The sequence below is a fragment of the Pinus tabuliformis genome, chromosome Q (assembly GCF_031772625.1).
Source record: "Pinus tabuliformis cultivar Carrire ecotype Pingquan chromosome Q, CPIR1, whole genome shotgun sequence".
Taxonomy (NCBI): Eukaryota; Viridiplantae; Streptophyta; class Pinopsida; order Pinales; family Pinaceae; genus Pinus; species Pinus tabuliformis.
The window spans coordinates 1,089,221,303-1,089,245,424 of NC_142296.1; the positions used below are offsets into that span (position 1 = coordinate 1,089,221,303).

General features: G+C 34.3%; 1 protein-coding gene across 1 annotated transcript; it reads left to right on the forward strand.

Annotated features, from left to right (window-relative positions):
• The first annotated feature begins 12,457 nt into the window (after positions 1-12,457).
• Positions 12,458-22,916, forward strand: LOC149223309 (G1/S-specific cyclin-E protein). Its single transcript, XM_089387864.1, is given in 10 exon segments — positions 12,458-12,732; positions 14,253-14,364; positions 14,609-14,750; positions 14,894-15,154; positions 15,249-16,629; positions 16,795-17,057; positions 17,198-17,271; positions 22,029-22,140; positions 22,338-22,387; positions 22,503-22,916. Coding segments are annotated over 9 exon segments (2,373 nt in total). The 5' UTR covers positions 12,458-12,732; positions 14,253-14,311; the 3' UTR covers positions 22,540-22,916.
• Positions 22,917-24,122: the final 1,206 nt, after the last annotated feature.

Genomic DNA, 24,122 nt, shown 5'->3' on the forward strand with positions numbered 1-24,122 from the left:
AATTGGTCTAAACCTCAGCTCTGAATTTCAGATCCTGTCTCACTATAATTGTGGAGATATAATCTGATGAAGTTAGGGTTTTTGCAGACTCCTGAATTACATTCCAAACAGGTCACCTTGGAAAAATCATCATAACTTTCTCTCTGGGCATCAGATTGAATTTTTGTAAGAAGTTACAGAAAGAGGAAAGACCATAATTTTTTGGGTACCATTTTCAGAACCTAAGGTTGAAATAATGACCCGCGACATGTCATACAAGTTCGCTCTATTGAACAAGTCTATACTCAGGTCATGGTGGGATATTTGGCATAACTCTTCATTGGAGAATCCAATATTGATCAGACTTGCGGAGTTAGAAATATTACTCAAAGGGTTACTGTAAGAATAAATTTCAGACCTTGGAGATCCAAAATTACAGAAATACATCAGATTTAATATCAAGCTCCTACAAAGTGAAAAAAAGTTGTGTAGTTTTTTTTAAATTTTTGCATAAGCTTAGTTTGAAAAATTAGTTTGAAGGAATTCAAAGGGCATACTGAAGCATTGTATCTGTAATTGATGCCCTGAAGAAAGAAAATGGAAACACCTAGTAAGCAACCTGAAAGCTCTAGCATGACTCATGAAGAAGAGGAAGAAATGCAACATGATATATCAAAATTACGAGACGAAGTGCAACAAATGTCACTCGCACAAAAAGTAACAGAAGCTAAGATGGATGATTTAAAGAAAGACGTAGAATCTAATATGGACGGTGTGGAAGCTAAGATGGACGATTTGAAGACATATTTGAAGACAGGCATGAAAGATTTGACAAAGTTTCTACAAGAAATGCTTACTAAGGGAAAAATGGTAGTAAAGGTAACTCATGATGAGAACAAAATAAATGTTAATCATGATTTCATAGACTCTAACGTTGGATCAAAGAACCACCATGTTCCAAAGATTGATATGAGGAAGTTTGATGGCAAGGATCCTGGAACATGGATACTACAGATGGAGCAATTTTTCGATCTTCATAATGTGCAAAACACATAAAAGGTATGCATTGAAACTTTGTATTTGGAACCAAATCAGTTTGTATGGTATCGATGGCTTTGCTCTCGTAAACAAATTGTCACTTGGGCTATTTTTACGGATGAAATGATAGCACATTATGAGGATATAAAAAACAACATTTTCTTTAGCGAATTGATAAATCTCAAACAAAAAGGCTCAATTATGGAGCACATTGAGGACTTCCAAAAATTGAATATAAGGGTAAAAGATATTCCAAAGGCGCATATGATTGATGTGTTCATAGGGACTTTAAAAGATAACATCCAACATGAGGTTCACCTTTGGGAACCAGATTCATTGGAGAAGGCATTCAGGTTGTCAAGAAAAATGGAAAGTAAAATTATGACAACAAGGAAGCCTACCACTCACAATCGTAAAGATGGAAGTGTTGCTGCCCCTAGCCATCCACAACCTACAAGGTTGACACCACAAAAATTGTAAGAAAAAATAGCAAAAGGGCTTTGTTACAGTTGTGATAGCAAATACACTAAAGGTCATAAGTGTGCCGAGAAGAAATTATTTTACATAGATTGTGAAGAGGAGGAAGAAAAGGAACAAGAAATGTCAAAAGAAGAGGATATACACTAGGAACAAACCATAGAAAAAGAAGAATTGAATCCGGCCATATCTTGTAATGCATTAGCTGGAATTACCACTCTTCAAACTATCAAGATAGAAGGGCATATCAAGAAGAAAAAGGTAATAGTGTTGATTGATTCAGGAAGTACCCATAATTTTATTCATTGTAAGATAGCCAAGGAATTGAATTGCTTCCTATATCCAGCACCAGAGTGTCAAGTGATGGTTGCAAGTGGAGGAACCATAAATTGCTCAGGAAAGTGCCATAATATCAAGCTATCCATGGGATAATATGTATTTAATAGTCCAATGCTTTTCATTCCAATGGGTGGTGTTGATGTTGTACTAGGAGTCCAATGGCTACAATCCTTGGGTACAATAGCTTTTAATTTTCAAGAACTTTTCATGAAATTCTCTTCATAAGGAAAGGAAGTTGAATTAAGGGGTATCACAGGGAAACCAAGAAAGATAATCAGCTCTAACGGAATGACAAAGCTTCTAAATAAAGAACAACGAGGCATAATTGCACAATTATGTTCACTAGAGGTTCCCACATCGAAATCATCCATTTCTCCAGGTCTCCAAAAAGTCTTGGACAATCATTCCAAGTTATTTGAGACTCCCAAATGCCTCCCACCTATTCATGATCATGATGATGCTATTAATTTGATTCCAGGAAGTGTTCCTCCAAACATCAGGCCTTACAAATATCTGTATGTCCAAAAGAGTGAAATTGAACGTATGGTTGCAGAAATGCTAGAGGTTGGTATAATTCAACCTAGTCAAAGTTCTTTCTCTGCTCTAGTAGTATTGGTTCACAAGAAGGATGGATCATGGTGCATGTGTCCATATTATAAGGAGCTCAACGAGCTCACTATTAAAGATAAATTTCCCATTCCTATCATTGATGAATTATTGGATGAATTGCATGGATCAATTTACTTCACCAAGTTGGATCTTCGTTCAGGATATCATTAAATCAGAATGAAGACCAAAGACATTCCAAAAACAACATTTAGAACTCATGAGTGTCATTATGAATTTTTGGTCATGCCTTTTGGCCTTACTAATACACCTTCTACATTTCAAGGTTTGATGAATTCCATTTTCAAACCCTTCCTTAGAAAATTTGTGCTAGTATTTTTTGATGATATACTAATATACAACAAGTCTTGGAAGGATCATGTCCAACATGTTGACATGGTGCTCAAACTATTGGAGGAGAAACAATTATATGCAAAAATCTCCAAATGTTTCTTTGGAGTACAAGAGGTGGAATATCTGGGTCATATTGTATCTCATGAAGGTGTTAAGGTAGACCCTAGTAAAATTAAAACCATTAAGGAATGGAAAATCCCCACATCCATAAAGCATCTACGAGGATTTCTCGAGTTGACAAGGTATTATCGCAAGTTTGTTAAGAATTATGGGATAATAGCAACACCTCTAACAACATTATTGAGAAAAGATGCATTCTCATGGACTCCATAAGCAACAAAGACCTTTGAACATCTTAAAGAGGCAATGTGCCAAGCACCAGTTTTAGCTACATTGCACTTCACAAAAACCTTTATTGTGGAATGTGATGCCTTAGGAAATGGAATTGGTGTTGTTTTAATGCAAGAAGAAAGACACATTGCTTTCGAAAGTCGTCCAATCAAAGGAAAGTATTTACACAAAGCTATTTATGAGAAGGAAATGTTGGCAATACTACATGCACTTAAGAAATGGCGACCCTACCTAATGGGAAGACACTTCAAGGTAAAAACAGATCATGATAGTCTTAAATACTTTTTAGAACAAAGATTATCTTTAGAAGAGAAGCAAAAAATGGTCACAAAGATGTTGGGCTATGACTTTGAAATCATCTACAAAAAAGGGAAGCAAAATGTTGTGGCAGATGCACTCTCAAGAAAGGATGAGGATGTGGAAGCATTTCTTTGCGCCATTTCTGTTATCCAACCAGATTGGATAAACGAAGCAAGGGATGAATGGAAGAATGGTGAGGAAGTGTGGGCACTCATTCAAAAGATACAACAAGATCCTAGTATATTTGATACATTTAGCTGGAAAAATGATTCGTTATGATACAAGGATCGGTTATACCTATGTAAGAATTCCCAACTCAAACAAAAGATTCTTAGGGAATTGCACACCTCTCCCTTAGGAGGGCACTCAGGATTTCTAAAAACCTACCACAGGGTTAAGAAGGATTTTTTTTTGGGATGGCCTTAAATCGGATATTCAAAAGATTATGGTGGAATGTTTGGTTTGCCAACAAAATAAAGTTGAAACAATTAAGACCCCGGGACTATTACAACCTTTATCCATTCCAAGCCAACGTTGGGAGGAGGTTTCAATGGATTTTATCACAGGTTTATCCAAGTCGGAAGGAAAGAGTGTTATCATGGTGGTAGTTGATAGCCTTACCAAGTATGCACACTTTTGTGCATTATCTCATCCATTTAAAGCAACTACAATTTCTATTGAATATGGAAACAATTCAAAAGTTACATGGAAACCCAAAGATTATTGTGAGTGATAGAGATCCCATTTTCACCGGAAATTTTTGGACATAATTATTTTCTTGTCTTGGTACTCAGTTAGCTCATAGCTCATCTTATCACCCTTAATCTAATGGGCAAAATGGGATAGTAAACAAATGTTTGGAAGGATATCTTCGTTGCTTTGTATCTGATAAATAGACACAATGGGTCAAATGGTTGCCTCTGGCTGAATGGTGGTATAACACTTACTTCCATACTGCAACAAAAATGACCCCATTTATGGCACTTTATGGATATCATCCACCATCCATCACATCATATTTAAGAGAAAATTCTAAGGTTCAAGTAGTGGAAGATCACATCGAGCATCAACAACAAGTTCTCCAACTCTTAAAGGATAACCTCACCTTGGCGCAGAATAGAATGAAACAACATGTAGATCAACATCGCAGTGAAAGAAGTTTTGATGTAGGTGATTGGGTATTCCTATGGCTACAACCATATAAACAAATGTCCCTCAAGCAAGCTAAGAAGGATAATAAATTATCACCAAAGTATTATGGTCCGTACAAGGTGTTGCAAAAGATAGGTACTATGGCATACAAATTGGAGCTTCCTGCAACTTCCCGAGTGCACCCAATTTTCCATGTTTCATTCTTAAAGAAGGTTATAGGTGACAAGATTCCAATTCAAACAATATTGCCAGAACTTGACGAGGAAAGAAAAATCATATTGGAACCTGAAGCAGTCAAAGAAACAAGAACTCGACATCTACGAAATTGATTAATTTCAGAGTATCTCATCAAGTGGAAGAACTTACCTGTTGAAGATTCCACATGGGAGGATGAGAATTTTATACATAAGCATCAAAAACTACTCAAGCGTTGAGGACAACACTTTTTTGAAGGAGAGGGGCATGTTAGGTCCCTATAATACTAGTGATTCCCCATTACTATTGCCATTGTATCCCTTATTGTTATTATTGTGCCCCATATAATCCCACTATTGTTATTTTTGTGCCTTTATATTATTATTGTTAGGTCGACTTGGTTATATTGTGACCCCTTAGACTCTTATATATAGAAAGGAGGTTTTGTCATTTGAATAATCCAAGAATTGTTCATTTGTGTAATGTAAAGGAGGTTTCCCCCTCGAAGAGGTTGAATTTTAAGGCGTTGATCTATATTTTCTATCTTTTTGTGAGCTGGTTTCATAACATGGAATAAGGGGGAAGGGGGGTTTAAATAAGAAATTAAACTAAGAATGAGTGGGGAAAAGGGAATATTAGAGATTAAGGGTATGAATGAGAGATTTCCTTAATATAGTTTATTTTGCTCCCCTCCCTAATTTCTAATCTTAAATTTATTATTAATTGCCTCTAACCTCTTTTAACCTAACCCTCCATCCTTCATAATTTATTATTTAATTAATTATTCTTAAAAAATTTCATTTTTAATTTACTATTTAATTATTCTTAATTTCAATTTCAATTTATTATTTAAGTATGATTATGTTCAATTCTTAATTTAAAAAATAAATTCATTATTTATTCGTATTTTTAATTTATCTATTTTTTATTTTCTAATTTAGGTTTTTCTTTAAGAATCATTTCCAGAAACTGATCCTACCTCTGAACTTTGACCTCGAAATTCTAATGTTCCTTTTGACCTATAAATATAATGTCTCTAATTTAGGTTTTTCTCCAAGAGTCATTTCCACAAATTGATCTGACTTGTGACTTTTTGACCTAGAAATCCTAACTTTCCTTTTGACGTATGAAATCTAATGACCCTCTCTCCTTTCTATGCACCTATGAGTGGGGTTACACAATTTGTATCATACCATAATTCTGAAGTAGGAAGGTCTAATTTAGAATTCAAATAGTGTCAACATGCCCAAGAAGAACATAGTTAACTTAATTTGTCAAATACTGAAAAGTGATATATTCCAACATTTCTTCCATCAATGCATTTTTGCATTTTCAGGTATTTATTACAATAGAAAAAAACAATAAATGATTAATCTGGTTTCCTAATACGACTTCTCATGACTCTTGGGTGGGATTCTACTGGATATTTTTTTCTTTCCTCCCTTCTTTTTCCCATACTTCTTTTGAAGTAGGTGGAGTGATTGCTCGTTCATTTAGACTGAGAGTATCTTGTGTTGAGGATTCCTCTTGTTCTCGAGATTCCTAACTTTTCGTTGTCTAAGGGCCTGACTTCCCACGGGATTCATGGAAGTCCTTTGGAATTGGATATGCTTTTAATAGACTTTGAGAAACCTAATCTTGATATTTTTCTTGAGATAATGAGTCACTTGAGATAGAGGAGATTTATCTTGCAAAACTAGCTGATGATCCTTGGAAGAACCTACTCGTCAGTTTGATTTTCACTGCTTCTTTATACAATTCATTAGCCCATTTGGACAATTATGAGAAACTATAGTACTTGTGTCAAAACAAGCCCTACATCACAAGGAGACAACCTCATATTCCAATTTTTGAGTCCAGGGAAAATCTTTGCCAATTAAAATAATTTCAATCGAGAATCCAAAAGAAATCCATTTATACACAAATTTCTAGCATACGTAGCAATATTTATCTATTGAGTTTCATGAGAGACGAAATCGAACTTTCCTAGAGCAGATCCATATCCTGGAAGGAGGGAAAACCCCATAGTTGCAGTGGTAGATTTGGAAGCTGCATCTAAACAGGAGTAGAGGCTTGAACTTCAACCCCATAGTTGCAGTGGTAGATTTGGAAGTTGCATCTAAACAAGAGTAGAGGTTTGAACCTCTATTAATGGATCGAAAGAGGGATGCCAAGGCTTCAGACACAAGTCGACATTACCCCAATACCATGGACCTGAGTTAGAAATAAAGTTTCTGTCTTCAACATTGTTATACTCAACAACAAAAAAATCCTTTTGCATATGGGTGGATGAAAAATTCTTGCTTGATCATAGGGAGCCAATTTTTCATGTTCTATGCATGAAGATTTGTAAGTTGCAGCTAAAACCAAAAGAAATCGCAAACCAAACTGCCAGGTTAGAGAAAATATGTTGCCTCATCGACATCTGAGAAAATGGGAACGAAAATGGAGGGATAATCATGAACTAGAATAGAGGAAGAAATGACAGAAGACTACTGAGATATAACTCTAGGAGAGCACATGACTAGATCTAATGTTGGAAAATTATAGAGAGACACATGATAAGGTACCAATGAAACACAAAGAGACACACTAAAGGGAGGCATATGCTCGGCAAGGATTGTTGAGGTGGAAGGAGCCAGGGTATCCATAATAAATAAAACTGCTACTAAGAAGAGGGGCACTATAGCTAGGCATGGTAGTAAAACCTAAACAAAAAAGGAGAAGGGAAAAGACACATAAAGGACTAGGGAGAAACCCTATATAGAAGCACGACCACCATTGAAAAATTACATTAAAATGTTTTAATTATAAAAAATTGTGTACTTTTAAATATTCTAAAATTATTTTAATCACATGAGATTTGTTACTTCATTAAAAAGCTATTAAATAAGGTATGTGCTTTGATAAGGGTGATTTTCATTTATGATAGGGTGTTGCAAATAATTAGGCTTCCATTTTCTTTAATGAAATAAATACTTAAATGTTTAGATTATTTTATTATACTAGGAATTTTAAATATTAAAAAGTAAATTTATTATAAATATAAATTATGAATTAAATTTAAACAATGAATCTAGGTGTAGTCTAACTTATAGACAAAATGTTTGTTTGTTTGTTTTTTTTTTTTCACGACTATTTTTCTAGTTAATTTTAATTAAAATATGACAGATATTTAAAAAAAAAAAGAGTTTAAATTGTTTAATATGCATATTTCAAGTGCCCCATAGGCTTTTTAGGTGCTTAATATATTTATGCATTCAAAATTGTATTTTAGACAACTACAAATCTTGAAATTGTATTCAAAATTGTATTTTAGACAACCAAAAATTTGCCAAATTTTAATGAATTCCAGTGAAAAGCTATTTCGTCTATAAATTAGAATACACCATATAATAATAATAATAATAATAATAATAATTTCTTTTAAAAATTTCTTTCACTTAATGTTTGATATTCATTTTTCTCATCAATTAATTATTAAAACTAATTATTTAAAATATTATTATTGTTTATTGGTACATAATATATTCCAAATAAGGTTGAAGACAAAATCTAAACATTTAGTAGTAATAAGTTTTTAAACAAAATTTAAACACTATAAAATAATAACAAGTTCTATATATACATAAAAAAAATTTAAACACCATCAACTTTATCTCTCTATATAAATAATTATTAATAAAAATATAAATTTACAAATATTAAATTATTTTTACTAAAGACTTTTTATTTCAACTTAAGGTGAATGAAGATCCCCTGATTTTTTAATTTCTTTAATTAAAGACCTAGATTGATTCTCAAGGGAATATGCTTATCCTTAATGCTTATCAAGGACTCTAGTGTGTTAAGAGTTTGTTAGGTTGCATTGACTTTTAATAAGTGGCTCTCTCACACCATTTTCGTACGGATTTGAGATTATTCCAATTTTAATAAGTTCATATTCTAATTAGATGCCAAAATTAATATATAAATGATTTTTATTTAGAAAAATGGTCCATTTTATAATGAGATGTGTAATTTTTATTTTTATTTTTATTTTTCAAATTGATTTGTGCTACATGGCTCCCCACCCATCAATTTCCTAGGGATTTGAGACTATTTCAATTCTAATAAATTTATATTCTAATTAGATGGGGAAATCAATATATAATCAACTTTTATTTAGCAAAATGGTCCATTTTACAATAAGATGTGTAATTCTTTTTTTATCTCAAGTTAAAGTTGACCCATAACCTTCTTATACATGGTTAATCAGGTAAATATGTACATTGGCAAGACATTTTTCATGTTGCAATAATTTTTTTTTTTTTTAATATTTATAAAGCCTTATATGGACCACATTAATATTTTTAATGTGGTTATACTAGTTTAATAAAAATGTAAAAAATCATTAAAGTTCATTTTTTTGGGAAAAAATTATATAAATTATCTTTTCAATTAAATAAAAAAATTAAAATATAATATAAAAAATATAACCATTATTTTAAATAATGAATTAACTCAATTTTATTATTTAAATCAAGAAAATAAAATAATATGGTAAAAAAATAAAACAAAATAATAAATAAATGAATAGTAGATTAAAAATACCAAAAATTCTGATTAAAATAAATAAATAATCACATTTCCATGAATTCCATTTGGTAGTCTAACAATTATGGTTTTTTGCCCTGAAAGTTATGGAAATTCCCGCGATATTTTGTAAAATTGTGGCAGAAATTTTTGTAAATCAGAACAAAAGTTGTCAAACTTCATAATTTTAGAATTTTAGGTGCCTAAAAAGTTTTTGATGGTGCTGAATCTATTTCCACCATCAAAAACATGATTCAAACACTACCTTTACAAATTTTTTTGAATTTTTCTTGGCCAAATTCAAGCCACTTTTAACCATCCGAAAATTCTTCTTACGCCCTCCATAAACAACTCCATTTCATTTATTTACATTTTCTTAAATTTATTTATCTTCTAAATTATCAAAATTATTGACTTATTCCAAACCAAAACCTCCGACATTTTCTCAAATCTTCGCTTAGTTCCAAAATGATGAAATCCCTTTTAATCATTTCGAAGCCCAGCGGCCCCTAGAGAAATGTGTGGGGAGGCTTTATCAATGGCTACATGGAGCTCTTTTTAGAGCTATCAGGATTTTGAAAATTAAATATTCGGCAACCATGACGTAAAAGGAGCAAATCCTCTCTAATTTAAGCCGCGCAAGGAGGGATTGCGTTTGGTGAATGTGTAGTTTAGATAACTTTACGAAACACTTTGGCGGCGTGCGGTGAGTTCCAGATTGTGCGCTAACTTTATCGAATATTCATCCCCTCGCCCAAATATTCGGTGCCACGTACATCTATCCAATAATTAAAACGCAGGTAATCATATGGCGTCACATGCCCTATCTCTGCCATGCTACGACTGCACATGTTTTGCGTCCATTATTCCATTACAGGAAGTGACTTTTCAAGAAAAAAAAAATCATATCAAGAACTATTGAGTATCTAACTTTTATGCAAAAGGACTACCATTTGTTTCCGAGCATGTTTTTTTTTATAAATAAATTAATAATAATTTTTTGAAATTTTGTTTTTTGGTGTTTGGAATCGATTTATAAAAAGTTTTAATAGTTGAATTGAGGCTTCTGTGATCTATAATAGTTATAAGTAGAATTTCCGCGTAAATCACATATAGAAAGACTTTTGTCGACGCGTTTCGAACCAAACTAGTGTGGGTTGTATTACAAATTGTGCTAACGATGAATCACACTGGTTGGTTCGAAACGCGTTGACAAAAGTTTGTTAACTAATGTGGGTTGTATTACAAATTATCCTGACAATAAACTACACTGATTAGTTTCGACAAAAATCTTTTTATATATAATTTACGTCGAAATTCTACTTATAACTAAATTTTAATAATATTTTACGACTGTAACAATTTATTGTAATAATAACGACCAAAATACATTACTATATACTTTAATGCTATTGTAATAATAAAAATAGCAAACTTTCAAATTTCGAGAAATAACAAATTGACTTTTATTTAATTTTTTGTTGGGATAATCTTGAAAATAAAAAATTATACAATTTCAAGAATCACATTACCTTAGCGGGGAAGTAAGCTCTTTTTTCACCCATCCCCGATGCCTTGCTTGTTTGGTGGAGACCCAATAATTATATGACACGTGGCATGGAAAAAGGAATTTCTTAACGAACAAACAACAAGAGTTTGGTGCAGCGAACATAAGAAGACAAAACTTGACAAGCCGGTTGCCCAGGCTCTGCGATGAGAGAAGAGACCGTTATTATTAAAAAAAATATTGAGAAATGTAATTTTAAGTAACTGTTAAATTTGGCAAGAGTTAATGGGCATACTATACGGTATTAAATGCCTAGTTACATGTGTTTTCGTTAGCTCTTTAACACGCGTGGTGATAGATAAAAAAAAATACGAACACGCGCGTGTTAAAGAGCTAACGGGAAGCATGGGCATTTAATGTCCTATAGTATGTCTGTTAAAATACGAGCACGCACGCGCGTGTTAAAGAGCTAACGGGGGGCATGTAGCCAGGGATTTAATGTCTTATAGTATGCTCGTTAGCTCTTGCCGTTAAATTTTCTAAAATATAAAATTAAATAATAAAAATAAATATTTTATATTCTTATATATCATTAATAAAATAAAATATTTTAAATGAGTTTATTTTTTTTGGATTTAAAGAAATGTGATAATAGTCTAAAATTTAGAAGTAGGTTAGTCTAAGATCTAGAAGTAAGTTTGTTTCTTTATTATTGGTAACTTATTCCAAATGACACGATTTTTCATGAATAATGGTGACAGTGAACTTGCATTTAAAGATAACAGTGAGTGATAGGTATTTGCACTATTGGTTTGACAACTAAATTATGATATATTTTCCACTATTTAAAATCATTACTTCTCAACCTTGTTAGAAATTATATTAATGAAAAATAATATAACCTAATGAAAAATAAAAAAAACTTTTGGTAAAAATTACATCATCAAAGTTTTGTTAACTCATTTTGAACCTTGGAGTGTAGTTTTTTATATTAAAATATTAATCGTTTTTTTTAAATGAAAATTATTTATTTAATCAAATCTAATATAGCCACTGATTTTTTTCTTTTCTATTTAACTGATGTCAAAATCTTATTTTTCATCTTGTCTTCACAATAAACAATAATAAATAGTTCGAAAAACATTAACAAAACTCTAATGATGTAAATTTTACTTTTTTACTTTTCATCATATGGATCACAAAAATTTAAATTCTATTAATATAACAGATATATTTTCCATTGAATCTGAAACAAACATGGTTTGAAATTAATATAATTATATTAATGAAAAATAATACATTGAAATTTTCTCAAGATTAAATCACCAATCCCAATGAAATTAAGATTTATCGTACTTCCCCATAAAAATCACTATTTATCACACGCTTTCACTATTCACCTCGCGCCGAAAATTCTCAAAAATACCGAAACGGAATGTAACAGTATGTCGAGCGTGCACGGCATCTGAGCCAACGGCGAGTAACTTGTTTCCACGCATCTGACGCGGAAACGATCGCGTGAAAGACGAGGGTCGTCCGATAGATAAGAAGCAGCGCACTATTTAAACGGCGAAGTGTCTGGACCGCCCTCCCGGCCAAGAAATAAAGGCAAACTACAAATGGCGAAGGAACAAGAGGGGGAGAGTGTCTGCTCTCTCCCGACGCATGCTCTCTGTGGACGGGGAAATGGCCGTCCGGGCTTCTTCCTGTAATGCAATTCTGGTATCGGCACTCGACGAAGGCGGCCAATTTTTCATCGGATGAACCGTGCATGCGCCGCTTCGAACGGCAAATCGTTCTTTCTTTTAGTTTTTTTTTCTGGTTCGCATTGAGCTTTATATTGAGAATCTCATCCAGAGGTATCAACTTATGATCCATGAATCGTCTCTCTGTGGAAGACTTTTGGAATACTTTAAGCGATATCAGAACGAATATTCCAGCTTTTAAATGTCTCCCTTTTCATGTAAATCGTGTTAAATTTGAATTTTTTTTTCTCGAGCTTTCAGTAATCGCTGCCTGAAAAACCCTCGCTTTCGCCTTTCGGGTCTCCGAAGGCTGCATTTCACGGTCTTGTCTGAAATTTGTAACTGTGTGCAAGATATATGTAGATATATGTGGATTTTGTGTATAATTCCATGGAAATCATATGGATTTTCCATCAGAAATCTGTTGAAATCCCGGAGAGTAATCTAAATGGAGTTTGCAAAGAAATGAACTTTAGTCTTAATATTGAAGATTCACTGGTTGTTCCTCCCTGTTTGTTTTGCCTGCATAAAAATATCACATATTATAAACATGATACATGCTGTATCCATTACTGAGTGGGAAGACTATCACTCATTTTCAAAGAGTTGGAAAATTCGTTTTTCATAAATATTCGTGTTTTAATGAGTGAAAATAATTATGGAAGATCATTGAATAAATGGGGGAAGTTAAAAGCATCAATTTGGGGTTGGGATTGAGAAAGTAGCATGCATGATTAATATGCATTTATTGCCATAAGATTGGATAATAATTGACATCAACTATACGGAGTGACCTAGCATAACCATAATGGTCTCATGGAGGCTGCTGAGTTTTAACCATTTTGAACAAGAAACCATAATGATCCCAAGGAGGCTGCTGAGTTTTAACCATTTTGAACAAGAACTAACCAGATAAAATCATTTTGAACAAGAACTAACCAGATAAAATAGAGTCGGTTTTTAAATTTGTTGAACTCCTACTGTTTATTTATTTCAATCTCCCCAATGGGTTGAGGGCTAGGTTCTCCTTCTACAGCTTAGAAGGTTTTGGCGACCTTTGGCTTCCACATTTTGGATTTATAATCATATTCCTCTTTAAAGATCCTGCCAAATCCTCAGTCCTCTGCTGAAGAGATGTAAGCGAACGCCATGAGACCACAGTAGTTTTTATTCCAGCCAATTTGCCACTACTTACGAGGAATAATCCTCCATTATACCTTGCCATCCTCTTCAAAGGACAAAAAAGAAAAGTCCATGGGACTGCAATGGTGTTTTCCTCAGCCCAGCTGCTCCCACTTTTTCTTAATTGCCACCACGCAGAGGAAAGCCCTGATGTTAGCAAGCTATTTAGATGCAATTAATAGGATGCTAGTTGGCTTTCAAGGCAGAGAATCTTTCAGGTACAATGCATAATGTTATAAGGCAGAGAATGTTATAATGTTGTTTTGCCATTCAGTTTTGTGAATCTCTTTCTCTTTCGTATTTTCGAGTCTTATATTCTGGTAGATGCCATAGAAAGGATGATTTTATGTTGTTTTGAAAGACACCAATTAGGAGAATGCTGCACGTTTGTATGAATTACTGGATAGAACTTGACAGGAAGTGCTTAGTAATTATATTTGTCTATGTTTCAGCTCCAATCTTGAGGCTTTAATTAGCTGACACTGAAGTGGCCACTGAAAGAAGTTCAGGAATGGGGTGGCAACACGGTCATCGGATTTATCCTTTAACTAGCTTACAAATAGGGTAAGTAAATCAAGGAAAACTTGGTCTGTTTTGATCGTTTAGTAATTATTTATTCCTTGTATTTGTACACAAAAATTTAGAAACTGAAAGACGCCTGATCAGATATCAAGTTAGAGAAAAAAGTCACTGAAGTCAACATGCGATATGAATTGGTATCTATTAAAATTTTGTGGTCGCATCTATTGAGAATGCTGGTTTTCTCGGTACCTGCAAACTTTCACACTTTTTTATTACTATCTTGCAGGGATTTGCAATCTTATGTATCCAGTCTCTACTTATATCTGACATGTGAGAATAGTAACCTTTTTATCTTGGTTGACAATGGACCTTGGTTGTTGGACAATCCTTGCAGCCCAGCACAGCTATGGCAACTAATGGTTACCAAGGTTAGACCTATATCTTCTTTTCCCCTTGTGATGCACTGAGCTCATTTATAATCATAAAACGTTTTAACTTGTATGCAATTTCTTGCTAAAATGAACTTAGAGTTATTCTAGAGACTGACATCTGGAGCTTGTCTTGTCTACAGTCCAGAATGTCACCGTTCGCAAACACAAGAACAAGGCCTGAAAATAAAGAGCTTGAAAATAAGCTTGATGAAAAGCACGAAACTCCAACTTCCAATAAAAGAGACGGTCTTTACAAATGGTTCTCTACCATTGATGCTGCAAGGTGGCAGCATAAGGCCCTGGCTCCTGTTAAAGAACTTCACCACAAACTGCATGGCTGTGTTGTATTCGAAGTTGCCTGGACTGATGTTCGTGGGATTAACTACATTAATGAACTTCAGGTTTGGAATTTTTGGATTTTTTTATGCCTCTGGGAATTATCTTTTTAAATACAACACAGTTCATTCTGATTTCTTGGTGTTTGCTGATTGATAGACAGATACTTGTGTTGCGCTTGAAGTTAAGTCCATGATAAAGAAGGAATTTGACAGTATAGAACAAGCCTTCGACTGCATTAAATCACAGTGCTTGGGTACAAGATCTGGAATTTCAGCATTATCTGAAGCTTCATTGAGTAGATGGTCAGATGATAAAACACCCAAATCTCAAGAATCCCCTTCTCCAGGTTCCTTCCAGGCTTCACCCCATAGGAGTAGATTTCAGTTTGGAGAGCACGGTGAAGATGACAAATTCTATGATATTATGGATATCCAAGAGAACTTGGCTAAACTAGATCAAGATATTGATGGTGAAATGGTGCAGAGTTTGGACTTAATACCTCAGAAGGACAGTCCAAGAACAACTGGCCTAAGCTCTTGTGGCATCACTGAAGATACTCTGCCACATGATTGCTCCATAAAACTCAAAGAGAGCTGCTATAATTCAGAGTTTAATGCCTCTGAATCTCATGTTGATGCAAAACTACTGGGAAGGTGTCACAATGCTCTCGATGGAATGGAGCCACTCTCTGAAAATAAAGGACCGTCTCAAGTTTACAGTATGGGATCTGAAGCTCAAAGAGAAAGAAGACCAATATCTGAGGATGTTTTATTGGGCCTCAGAAATTCTCCACCTTCTAACAACATGGCAGAAGGGTGTTCTGAGAGTGAGTGTCTAAGGGGTGTCCCTGGAAATGACGAGATCTCCGCTGGCAGAACTGCGCAGTCAGCTTCTGAGATTGTTGTCTACAAGGATGTACTAATCATTTTTAAGTTCAATGATGCTTGGCTTCCATTTGAACTGAAAAAGGTGATTACATCTGACCTGCGGTTATTAAGATTATTGGAGTCTGGGCTGCCGTCCTGGGTTATATTTTTTCAATCCTATCCAATATTCTGCCAGATGTATTGTCCGTGGATGCGTCCACTAGCAAGAACTCTTTACATCCTAATTTCTATCACTACTGTTCTGATTGGATTCTATGACTTGTATAAAAATGTACCTGTTCTCAAGGCTACAACAGCACAGATTTTTGGTCCTCTGTTTGATTGGATAGAAGCCTGGGAGATGATTTCCCGCCTTAAATATTTAGGCACAATGTGTTTTCTACAAAATTTTGAAAATGCATTCGAGTGGTCATTCACTTTCATTCATGCTACTAAAAAATTGGCATCTTTACTGGCAAGACCCATGGTTGAGCCACTTGTGGAACTTGGATAATATATCTTACCACTCTGGGATCTTTGTCTTGACAAAGCTGAGGATTGTGTGAATATGATTTGGATTGTCACGTCTTCAACATTTAGCTGTGTTGTATATTTACTTCAGATACTAATCTTGCCATTCTTGATTCTATTCTCCCATTTATGGAGTCTGGGTATGTTTCTACTCTCTGGAACTGGATATTAGAGTTTATTTTAGTTGCAGTATTCTTTTGACTTTTTTATAAGTGAATATTCGTAATATTTACATCTATAAATTTTTTGTTGGTATTTCTGTCATTTACATTTTAGGAACAAATTTTGGATTAATTATTGATGAAATTTTTGTATGGATCGTTTTGCAGTAACAGCTTTTGTATACCCTATAGGTTCCGCCTTCTGGGAGCTGCTTATCACTCCCATACGATTAGTCCTCAAGTTGCTGAATTCTGTAGCTCTGATCTCATCTGAGATTTTTGATTTTGGAAAAAGGACATACCAGTCTGTGAGTGGGACTTTCCAACTGATATCTCTTACTGGGACCACAACCAATACAAATACGGTTCCAGTATGGCGTGCACTTTGGAATGATCTTTTCTCTCAGGTTCAATCCCTTTACTCCTTAGTGGTTCATTACTCTTCTAGCTTTAGAGATGCAAATCAATGACCTTATTGTAAGAGTTTTATTTGTATGTTTATTGAAACTGACATGAGGGTTGTATTGGATCTGGAACAAAATTGCAGGTGTTCCGTGCTGTGCGAAGCATTGTGAATGGTTTTGTTGCCTTTTTTACAGCATGCAATAGACACCGTCTAAGGTATATGATCATTTTCTTTTTCAAAACTAATCGTTATCTACTCTGCAAGATGATATTACATGGGTTTAGTTGTACTCATAGTATATATTTAGTGTTAAAGGTATTAGGGATGTGTTAATAACAATAACAGAGAAATGATTAAAAAATATTGAAGTTTAAAGAATTTTATGATAAGGATGTTAATGCCCAGAGGACACATGATATCTTTATCATTATGTGAATCCAAAATGTAGCATAATAGTAAGCCACGCCTCAGTGCACCCTTAATCAACTATCAGATCTATGGATCAGGATTGCATGAATGGCGGCACTGATTCCATCATTTATGGTTGTGCCGATACACAACACCTCAAAATTTTCATGGCTCAGAACTGAACAGTGCAAGTATTGCAACTGGTGATCACGGCCAAACTCAAGCCTGATTCCACTGGCAGATATAGTCTAAGAAGTAAGTAATCATGTGTTCATCACTGTGCAATCACTTCCGCCAAAGTCACTACTTAATAACTTCTGTGACTGTGCTATACTTAAACCTGGGATGCCTGAAACGTTTATCCCCTCTTCAATGTCACAATCCATTGAATCGGGCTCACCATCATGCTGGCTGGCCCTTTCCACAAGTTGGACTGGCGTTGGACACACCTACCAGGCAGGACATGTCCAATGCAAGTCTGACTTACAGAAGGATGGGTGCCAATGCGTTGGATTCATGGGATGGGCAAAACATGCTCATTTGAGAAATAAGGGGGTGTTTTACCCCATTTTACACTCAAATTTTGACAGAAACCCTAGCAGGAAGGAGAACAGAGAATGGTGAGCAAGATTGCTTGCGTTTGGTGCAGCTACATACTGCCATTGTTTTGCTGCATTCTATTATTTTTTGAACAGCAATGTTCTTTACAATCATCTTACCGAAATTACCAGTCAACCACTCATGGTTTATGCTTCAGACTTGTATGTTTAATCATTGATTAATATCTATTTGAAAGTTTAAAAAAGTACATCTTTATGTGTATATTTCATTTTTGTAATTTATACACACACACACACATCTTTGTCCTGTTTCGGGGTTCTGTGTTCCATATTGGATACTCAAATCCATGTATCATTGTGTCAAGTAACTTAGCTAAAAAATAGTCACAACATAGCATATGTTCTCGGGGTTTGCGTCTAGGCACAGAAGTCTAAATTTTTTTCCACCATTGTCCAAACAACACAAATGTTCCAAATGTCAATCACTGTCAAACCCAACTCCAAGGCTACACATATAACCCATGAACGAATGGCTTATTCAAAAGTGGGCAACCATATCTGCCAGAGTTACTTTTTAACATCTTCTGTAACTACAGTCTTTTTAAAACAGTCACAGCAAAACAGATGCCTATGCCTATACAGACATCCTCCTACACAAGGATCTCAAAGAAAACTCAGAAAACACGACAGTATCACACAGAATTGCCCTGAGCAATATTTGTGAAAGCAGTAAAATATATTTAATGAAACATTACAAATACAAGTACAGTATAAAGCACAAAGGTGATCATCTGTTGGTGGCTCGAATTACCCAATTCAAAATTGTATGACTCTGGCCAAGTCAACTCAAAAGGTTTACAGTTCTCTGGCTCACAACAGTGTGTGATTCTCATGCCAGCAATGTACAACTCATTAGCACAAAATTCTCTCGACCTATCATCCCTGCATAACAGATTAGCTAACCTAAAGGTGCTACGTCATACATATTGTTAGTTTAAACTTGATCACTAGGGTTTACTTTGACTTGGTCTTCTTGTCTCTTTAGATCTGTGCTCCTGGATCCATGCTCTGCTACTTGATCTTCAAGAGATTCTAGCATTAATGGGTGTTAAGCTTGTGGCTCCATGTAACTGGTTCCTCAGATTTTGATGGATGCACTCTTCTTGGGGATCAAAGTTGACTTGTTTTTGATCAAGGTTGAGTTGGTCAAATTCATTTTTCCAAGTTCACTATTATCGACTAATTGTTGCAATTTTAAGTCTGTTCTTTTCACCATTATCCACTACAGTTTTTGCTGCCTGCCCGCACAAGGCTGCAGCTGTGGGTTCTTCACACTAAGCCGAGATCTGCACTTGACATTTTGCACAAAGTTGCACTCAACAGTACCCAATTATTCATTATTTCAAGAGATTGAATTGTAGGAGATGCTACAAAGAAGTCATTGGTTTAAGAAATTTAAGATCTAGACATCCTTGTCAGTCTAGGTAGTGTATTTTTGTGTTCTGATTCAAGGACAATAAATGCTGTCTTGTAGAAAATAGCTTGCAAAAGTTTACAAAATGTGGCTATAGAATTTTAATATCATTCTTCTGATTAAATATTAAGATTGTATGTACATACCACTTTTCTGTCATTGTACTGAGAGAAGCAAGCTGCTCTATGGTTAAGGGTTACCTGGGAGATGTCTGTGTGTCTCTGTATATGTGACGAAGATAGAGATGTAAAGGATCTAAGGAAGTGGCTTGACCCAAACTCAGTAGCTGAGATCAACTGGGGCTCAAAAAATAGAAAAGAATGAGCCAAATAGAAAAATAAAAAAGTGGCAACATCTTATTTTTCCTTCATTATTATAAAAGAAAAAATTGATGTATTATTTATCTTGGCATATTTAAACAAGATCCATGTTGACCCCAAATTTGTTAAGTATCAAGAGGTCACATCTTAGAGATTTTTATGTCTCTCTAGTGCTTAATGGATTCGGGGTTAACATTGATCTATGCCAGTTTAGAATAAGATATAAACCCTTAGTAACATGGTTGGTTCATTACAATTAGCATTGTAGTTAGAAGATACTAAAGGTATGCAAAATACAGACCACAAGTAATAACATTAAGATGCAGGGGAGTACAGAAAAATACATCATCAATGCATAGTGCCTAATAAAAGCACTAGAAGTATGATAGCGTAAACAAGAAGCATCCATACAAAAAGTAAGATGCTAAGATTGAATCATCCATTACGATATTGGGAAAAAATTGTAAGACAAAAAAGAGAGAATCCTCTCAGAATATAGGAATCATAGTCACAATATATGCTAAAGAAAAATGCAGAAAATAAGATAACATGTGCAATGGATGAAGAACATTAAACGAGAATTAATTTGACAAGATTGTTTTAGTAAAATTAGGGGGATTTAAATAAGCATTTCAATTTTTAAGACGGTTCTGAGTTCGGCCTTTTTCATGTCTGAACTTTTGACCAAGTAGTAAGAACTACATAAAAAATGCAATACTAATGTGGCTCAGTAAATTTTTTATATTTTCTAGAAATATGCGTAATTAGTTTTTGGTAAAAATGGTACTAACCATTTTTAAACTTGTGGATGTAATGGAGGGGAGTCTGGTCTTCTCCGTGTTCTGTGGCAAACAATAACTATCTAGCAGTGCGGCATTCATAGTAATATATCCTGGGATATATAGAGAGTTAGATCTGAATGTTTCAAATCTGACAATATACATCCGACGGTGTATGTATTCCAGGATGTTATATTATTAATATCCAACTTTATGTATCCCAGGGTATATTATTATTAATGCTGCACTTCTCGGTGGTTATTATATGTCAGGTTCTGTGGGATCTGAGGATACCAGGGGATGTTCTTGATTTTGACCAGGCATGCCCCCACGTACCGGGAGCCTTCCCTGGTATACATGTTATGATCAGGATGCCCATGGCATCGTGAAGATGCTTACATGTCCCGGGAAAAGGGAAGCATGATATTTATTTTTGTTATTATTAGTTTTATTTTGAAATTACAAAAAATAGGCATAACTACAAGTGCCAGCCTACATTTCCAAACTCACTGACCCGACTCAACAAAAGATACAACATATTTAACACATTTTGATTTAGACATTTAAAAAATATTTTCTTTACACCTTTTTAATTTTCCTTATGTTGCTTTCACTCTCTTCAAACCGTCCCACCACTCCATCCTTGGTCCCCTGGGAATTTGTGAGATAAGCCTTCTCTGTAATCAAACCTTATATCTCTCTCTCGAAACATTCGGGATTGGGCTAACACGGGTGTGAACTTTTGGTTTAAAAGGAATTCAATACATGCTTCATAGAAAAATATGAAAAGAGTAGATCTCGGCCAACTTCCCATTTCTTAACACATGTTCTGCATCCTGGTAACACGAGGAATTGAAACCAAATGGTATGGAGTCTATGGACAGGTTAGCCTTTTCTGTTTTCTACCATACATATGCTTTTTGGATTCCCAGAACAGAGGATCTTACTTGTCCACTTTGCTCCTTCAAGGTGATAAAGAGCCTGATCCTGTTCAAGAGGGAACTGTCCTGTTTCTAGTGGCCATTTCAAGTGTCATTTCAGAAAATTAGATAGCACTGTCGGAGATTCAAAATTGTTAAATTGGAATGATTGCTAAGATATATATGAAGGGCTGGTTGTACAAGATCAATATCTTTAAGTAAATTAGGGCAAATATTCTCACTTTTTTTTTGTTTTATGAAAACCAGCTTAGTAGTTTACGGAACTTTGAGAAAGAAATATAATCCAGATATCAACGAGCTTTGCTTAGACTTACATTAACAGAATAGGTTAAAATTAGTCCGTCTGAAACAGCTGATTACTGGATTGAAACTTATTTTAATCTTATGAGAAATGAACCCAAGTGGAGTAAAACAGTTGGTGAGGTTTCCTAAAGCAGTAATTTTTTTAATTTGCATTACAGTGATTAAGCACTTGACTGTTGCAATGCAGCATCTACAATCATCTGGCGGCATTTCTCGTACGGTTATCTCATGTCCTCCATATTCGTAATTCCACAGATCTCAATACACATGGAAAACGGCAGAGACCATATCGAGATAGGGTAAATTCATCAGTTTCCTTAAAATGATTAGATCAGCAAGATAACTAATTGCTTTACATTTCTGGGTTTTCTCCAATACTATGCAATGAGTCTTTTTCTTATAATGCTAGCTTTTCCTGTCTGAGTGCTTTTCAATGTGTTGAGCTATGTTCACTATGTGTTGGTTCTTGGTGTCTTATTTTTCTTGTTCTGATCAGATTGTAATGAAACTGCATCAGGCGGACACAGAGGGCTGGAATAATCGCAAGTAAGTGATTCTTTTTTCCTGCAAACTTTCCCTCACCCCCCAAAAATGAAAAATTCAGTAGGCACTAAGTTTAGTATGTGTGAAGACCTAAAATGTTTTATTTTGTTTCCTGCAGATCCCTTGACTACCGGAACAAGTCTCGATGTGATTAGTGAATTCGTGGGGCTGCCTTACTGTTAAACTTTTGTATATTTCATCGAATGATTCATTCATTTGTTTGTACATATTACAGATATTTTCCTTCAATCGGATTTGAGGCCTACAATGTTGAAAGGAGCACAATTTGAGGACTATTATGTATATACAAGTTTATAGTGGAATTTTCTCCATCTGGTGGAAACCATGGATGTTCCCGCAACGTCATTCCAAATGTTGAAAGGAGCACAATTTGAGGAATATTATGTATCTCCAAGTCTATAGTGGAATTTTCTCCATCTGGAAACCATGGATGTTCCTGCAAGGTCATTCCAAATGTACGCTAGAGCAGTTTTGTAATATTACTTTCAAATGAGGTTTCTTTATTGCCAAATTGGTATTCTTCTATGAGGAAGGTGCGTTCCTGTTATCATGGACTGGATCTTTGATAAACTTTTTCTATATCTCAATGAGACAGAAGTAAACTTTCCATGGCCACTTTAATTTTACAGCGACTGGATCTTAGTTTGTATGCCAGTCATTCATATAAAGTACCACAGCAAAAATCTGTATCGATTTGGTTGAACTTCGAGCCCACTCAAAGGTACTGGAAATTCCGGTGAAAATTATTTACAAATTTAATTTGATTTGTATCACTATTTCTCCCTTATTTTTCAATAACCAGTATTTTTAGCTTTTCCTAGCTTCGGACATCCGATAGGAAATTGGAATACAGTTGTGGAAGGGCAAGATGTTGAAGTTACTAAATGGAACTTGGTTTAATGATCGAGTTAACGCCCTTGTGAATCACATCAAGATATATTTTTTCATGCTTTTCAAACTGATCAGTGTGATTAAATAGAGAGACAGATCATTCCAACCTCAAATCACATCAAGATACATTTGTCCATGCTTTTCAAACTAACCAGTATGGTTAAATAGAGAGACAGATCCTTCCAATACTGAGACAGATCATTCCAGGGGCAAAACAAATTATAGATCATTCCAACTGCAAAAGAGATAATACAGATCATAGATCATTCCAACACTACTTTTGACAGGGTCAAAAAAATAGGTGAGAGATAAATTTACTTCATAATTTAAATAATTAAACCAAATATATATAAATAAATATTAATATGATTTTTCAAATAAATTTAAAATTACAATAAATTGTTTTTACCCTAGGGGTTACTTTTGACTGGACTAAAAATTAGAAAAAAATTATTTTTATTTTATATATATATATATATATATATATATATATATAATCTGGTGAGATATTTTTACCAAATATTTAAAATGAGGTTTAAGATGCTTTATTAATTAAAAAAGAAATTGTAAAAAATATATTAAAATAATGAGAAATATTGTTCTTGTTTCAAAGCTTACTAAATAAAAAACTAAAATAAATTATCAATTACCAAAATGTATCTTGATGTGATTATCACTCAAATAAGTTTTTTACCCAATTTATAATACGGGTTACTTTTGACTGGACTAAAGATTAGGAAAAAATTATTTTTATTTTATATTTTTACCAAATCCTTAAAATGAAGTCTAAGATGCTTTATTAATTAAAAAATAAATAGTAAAATAT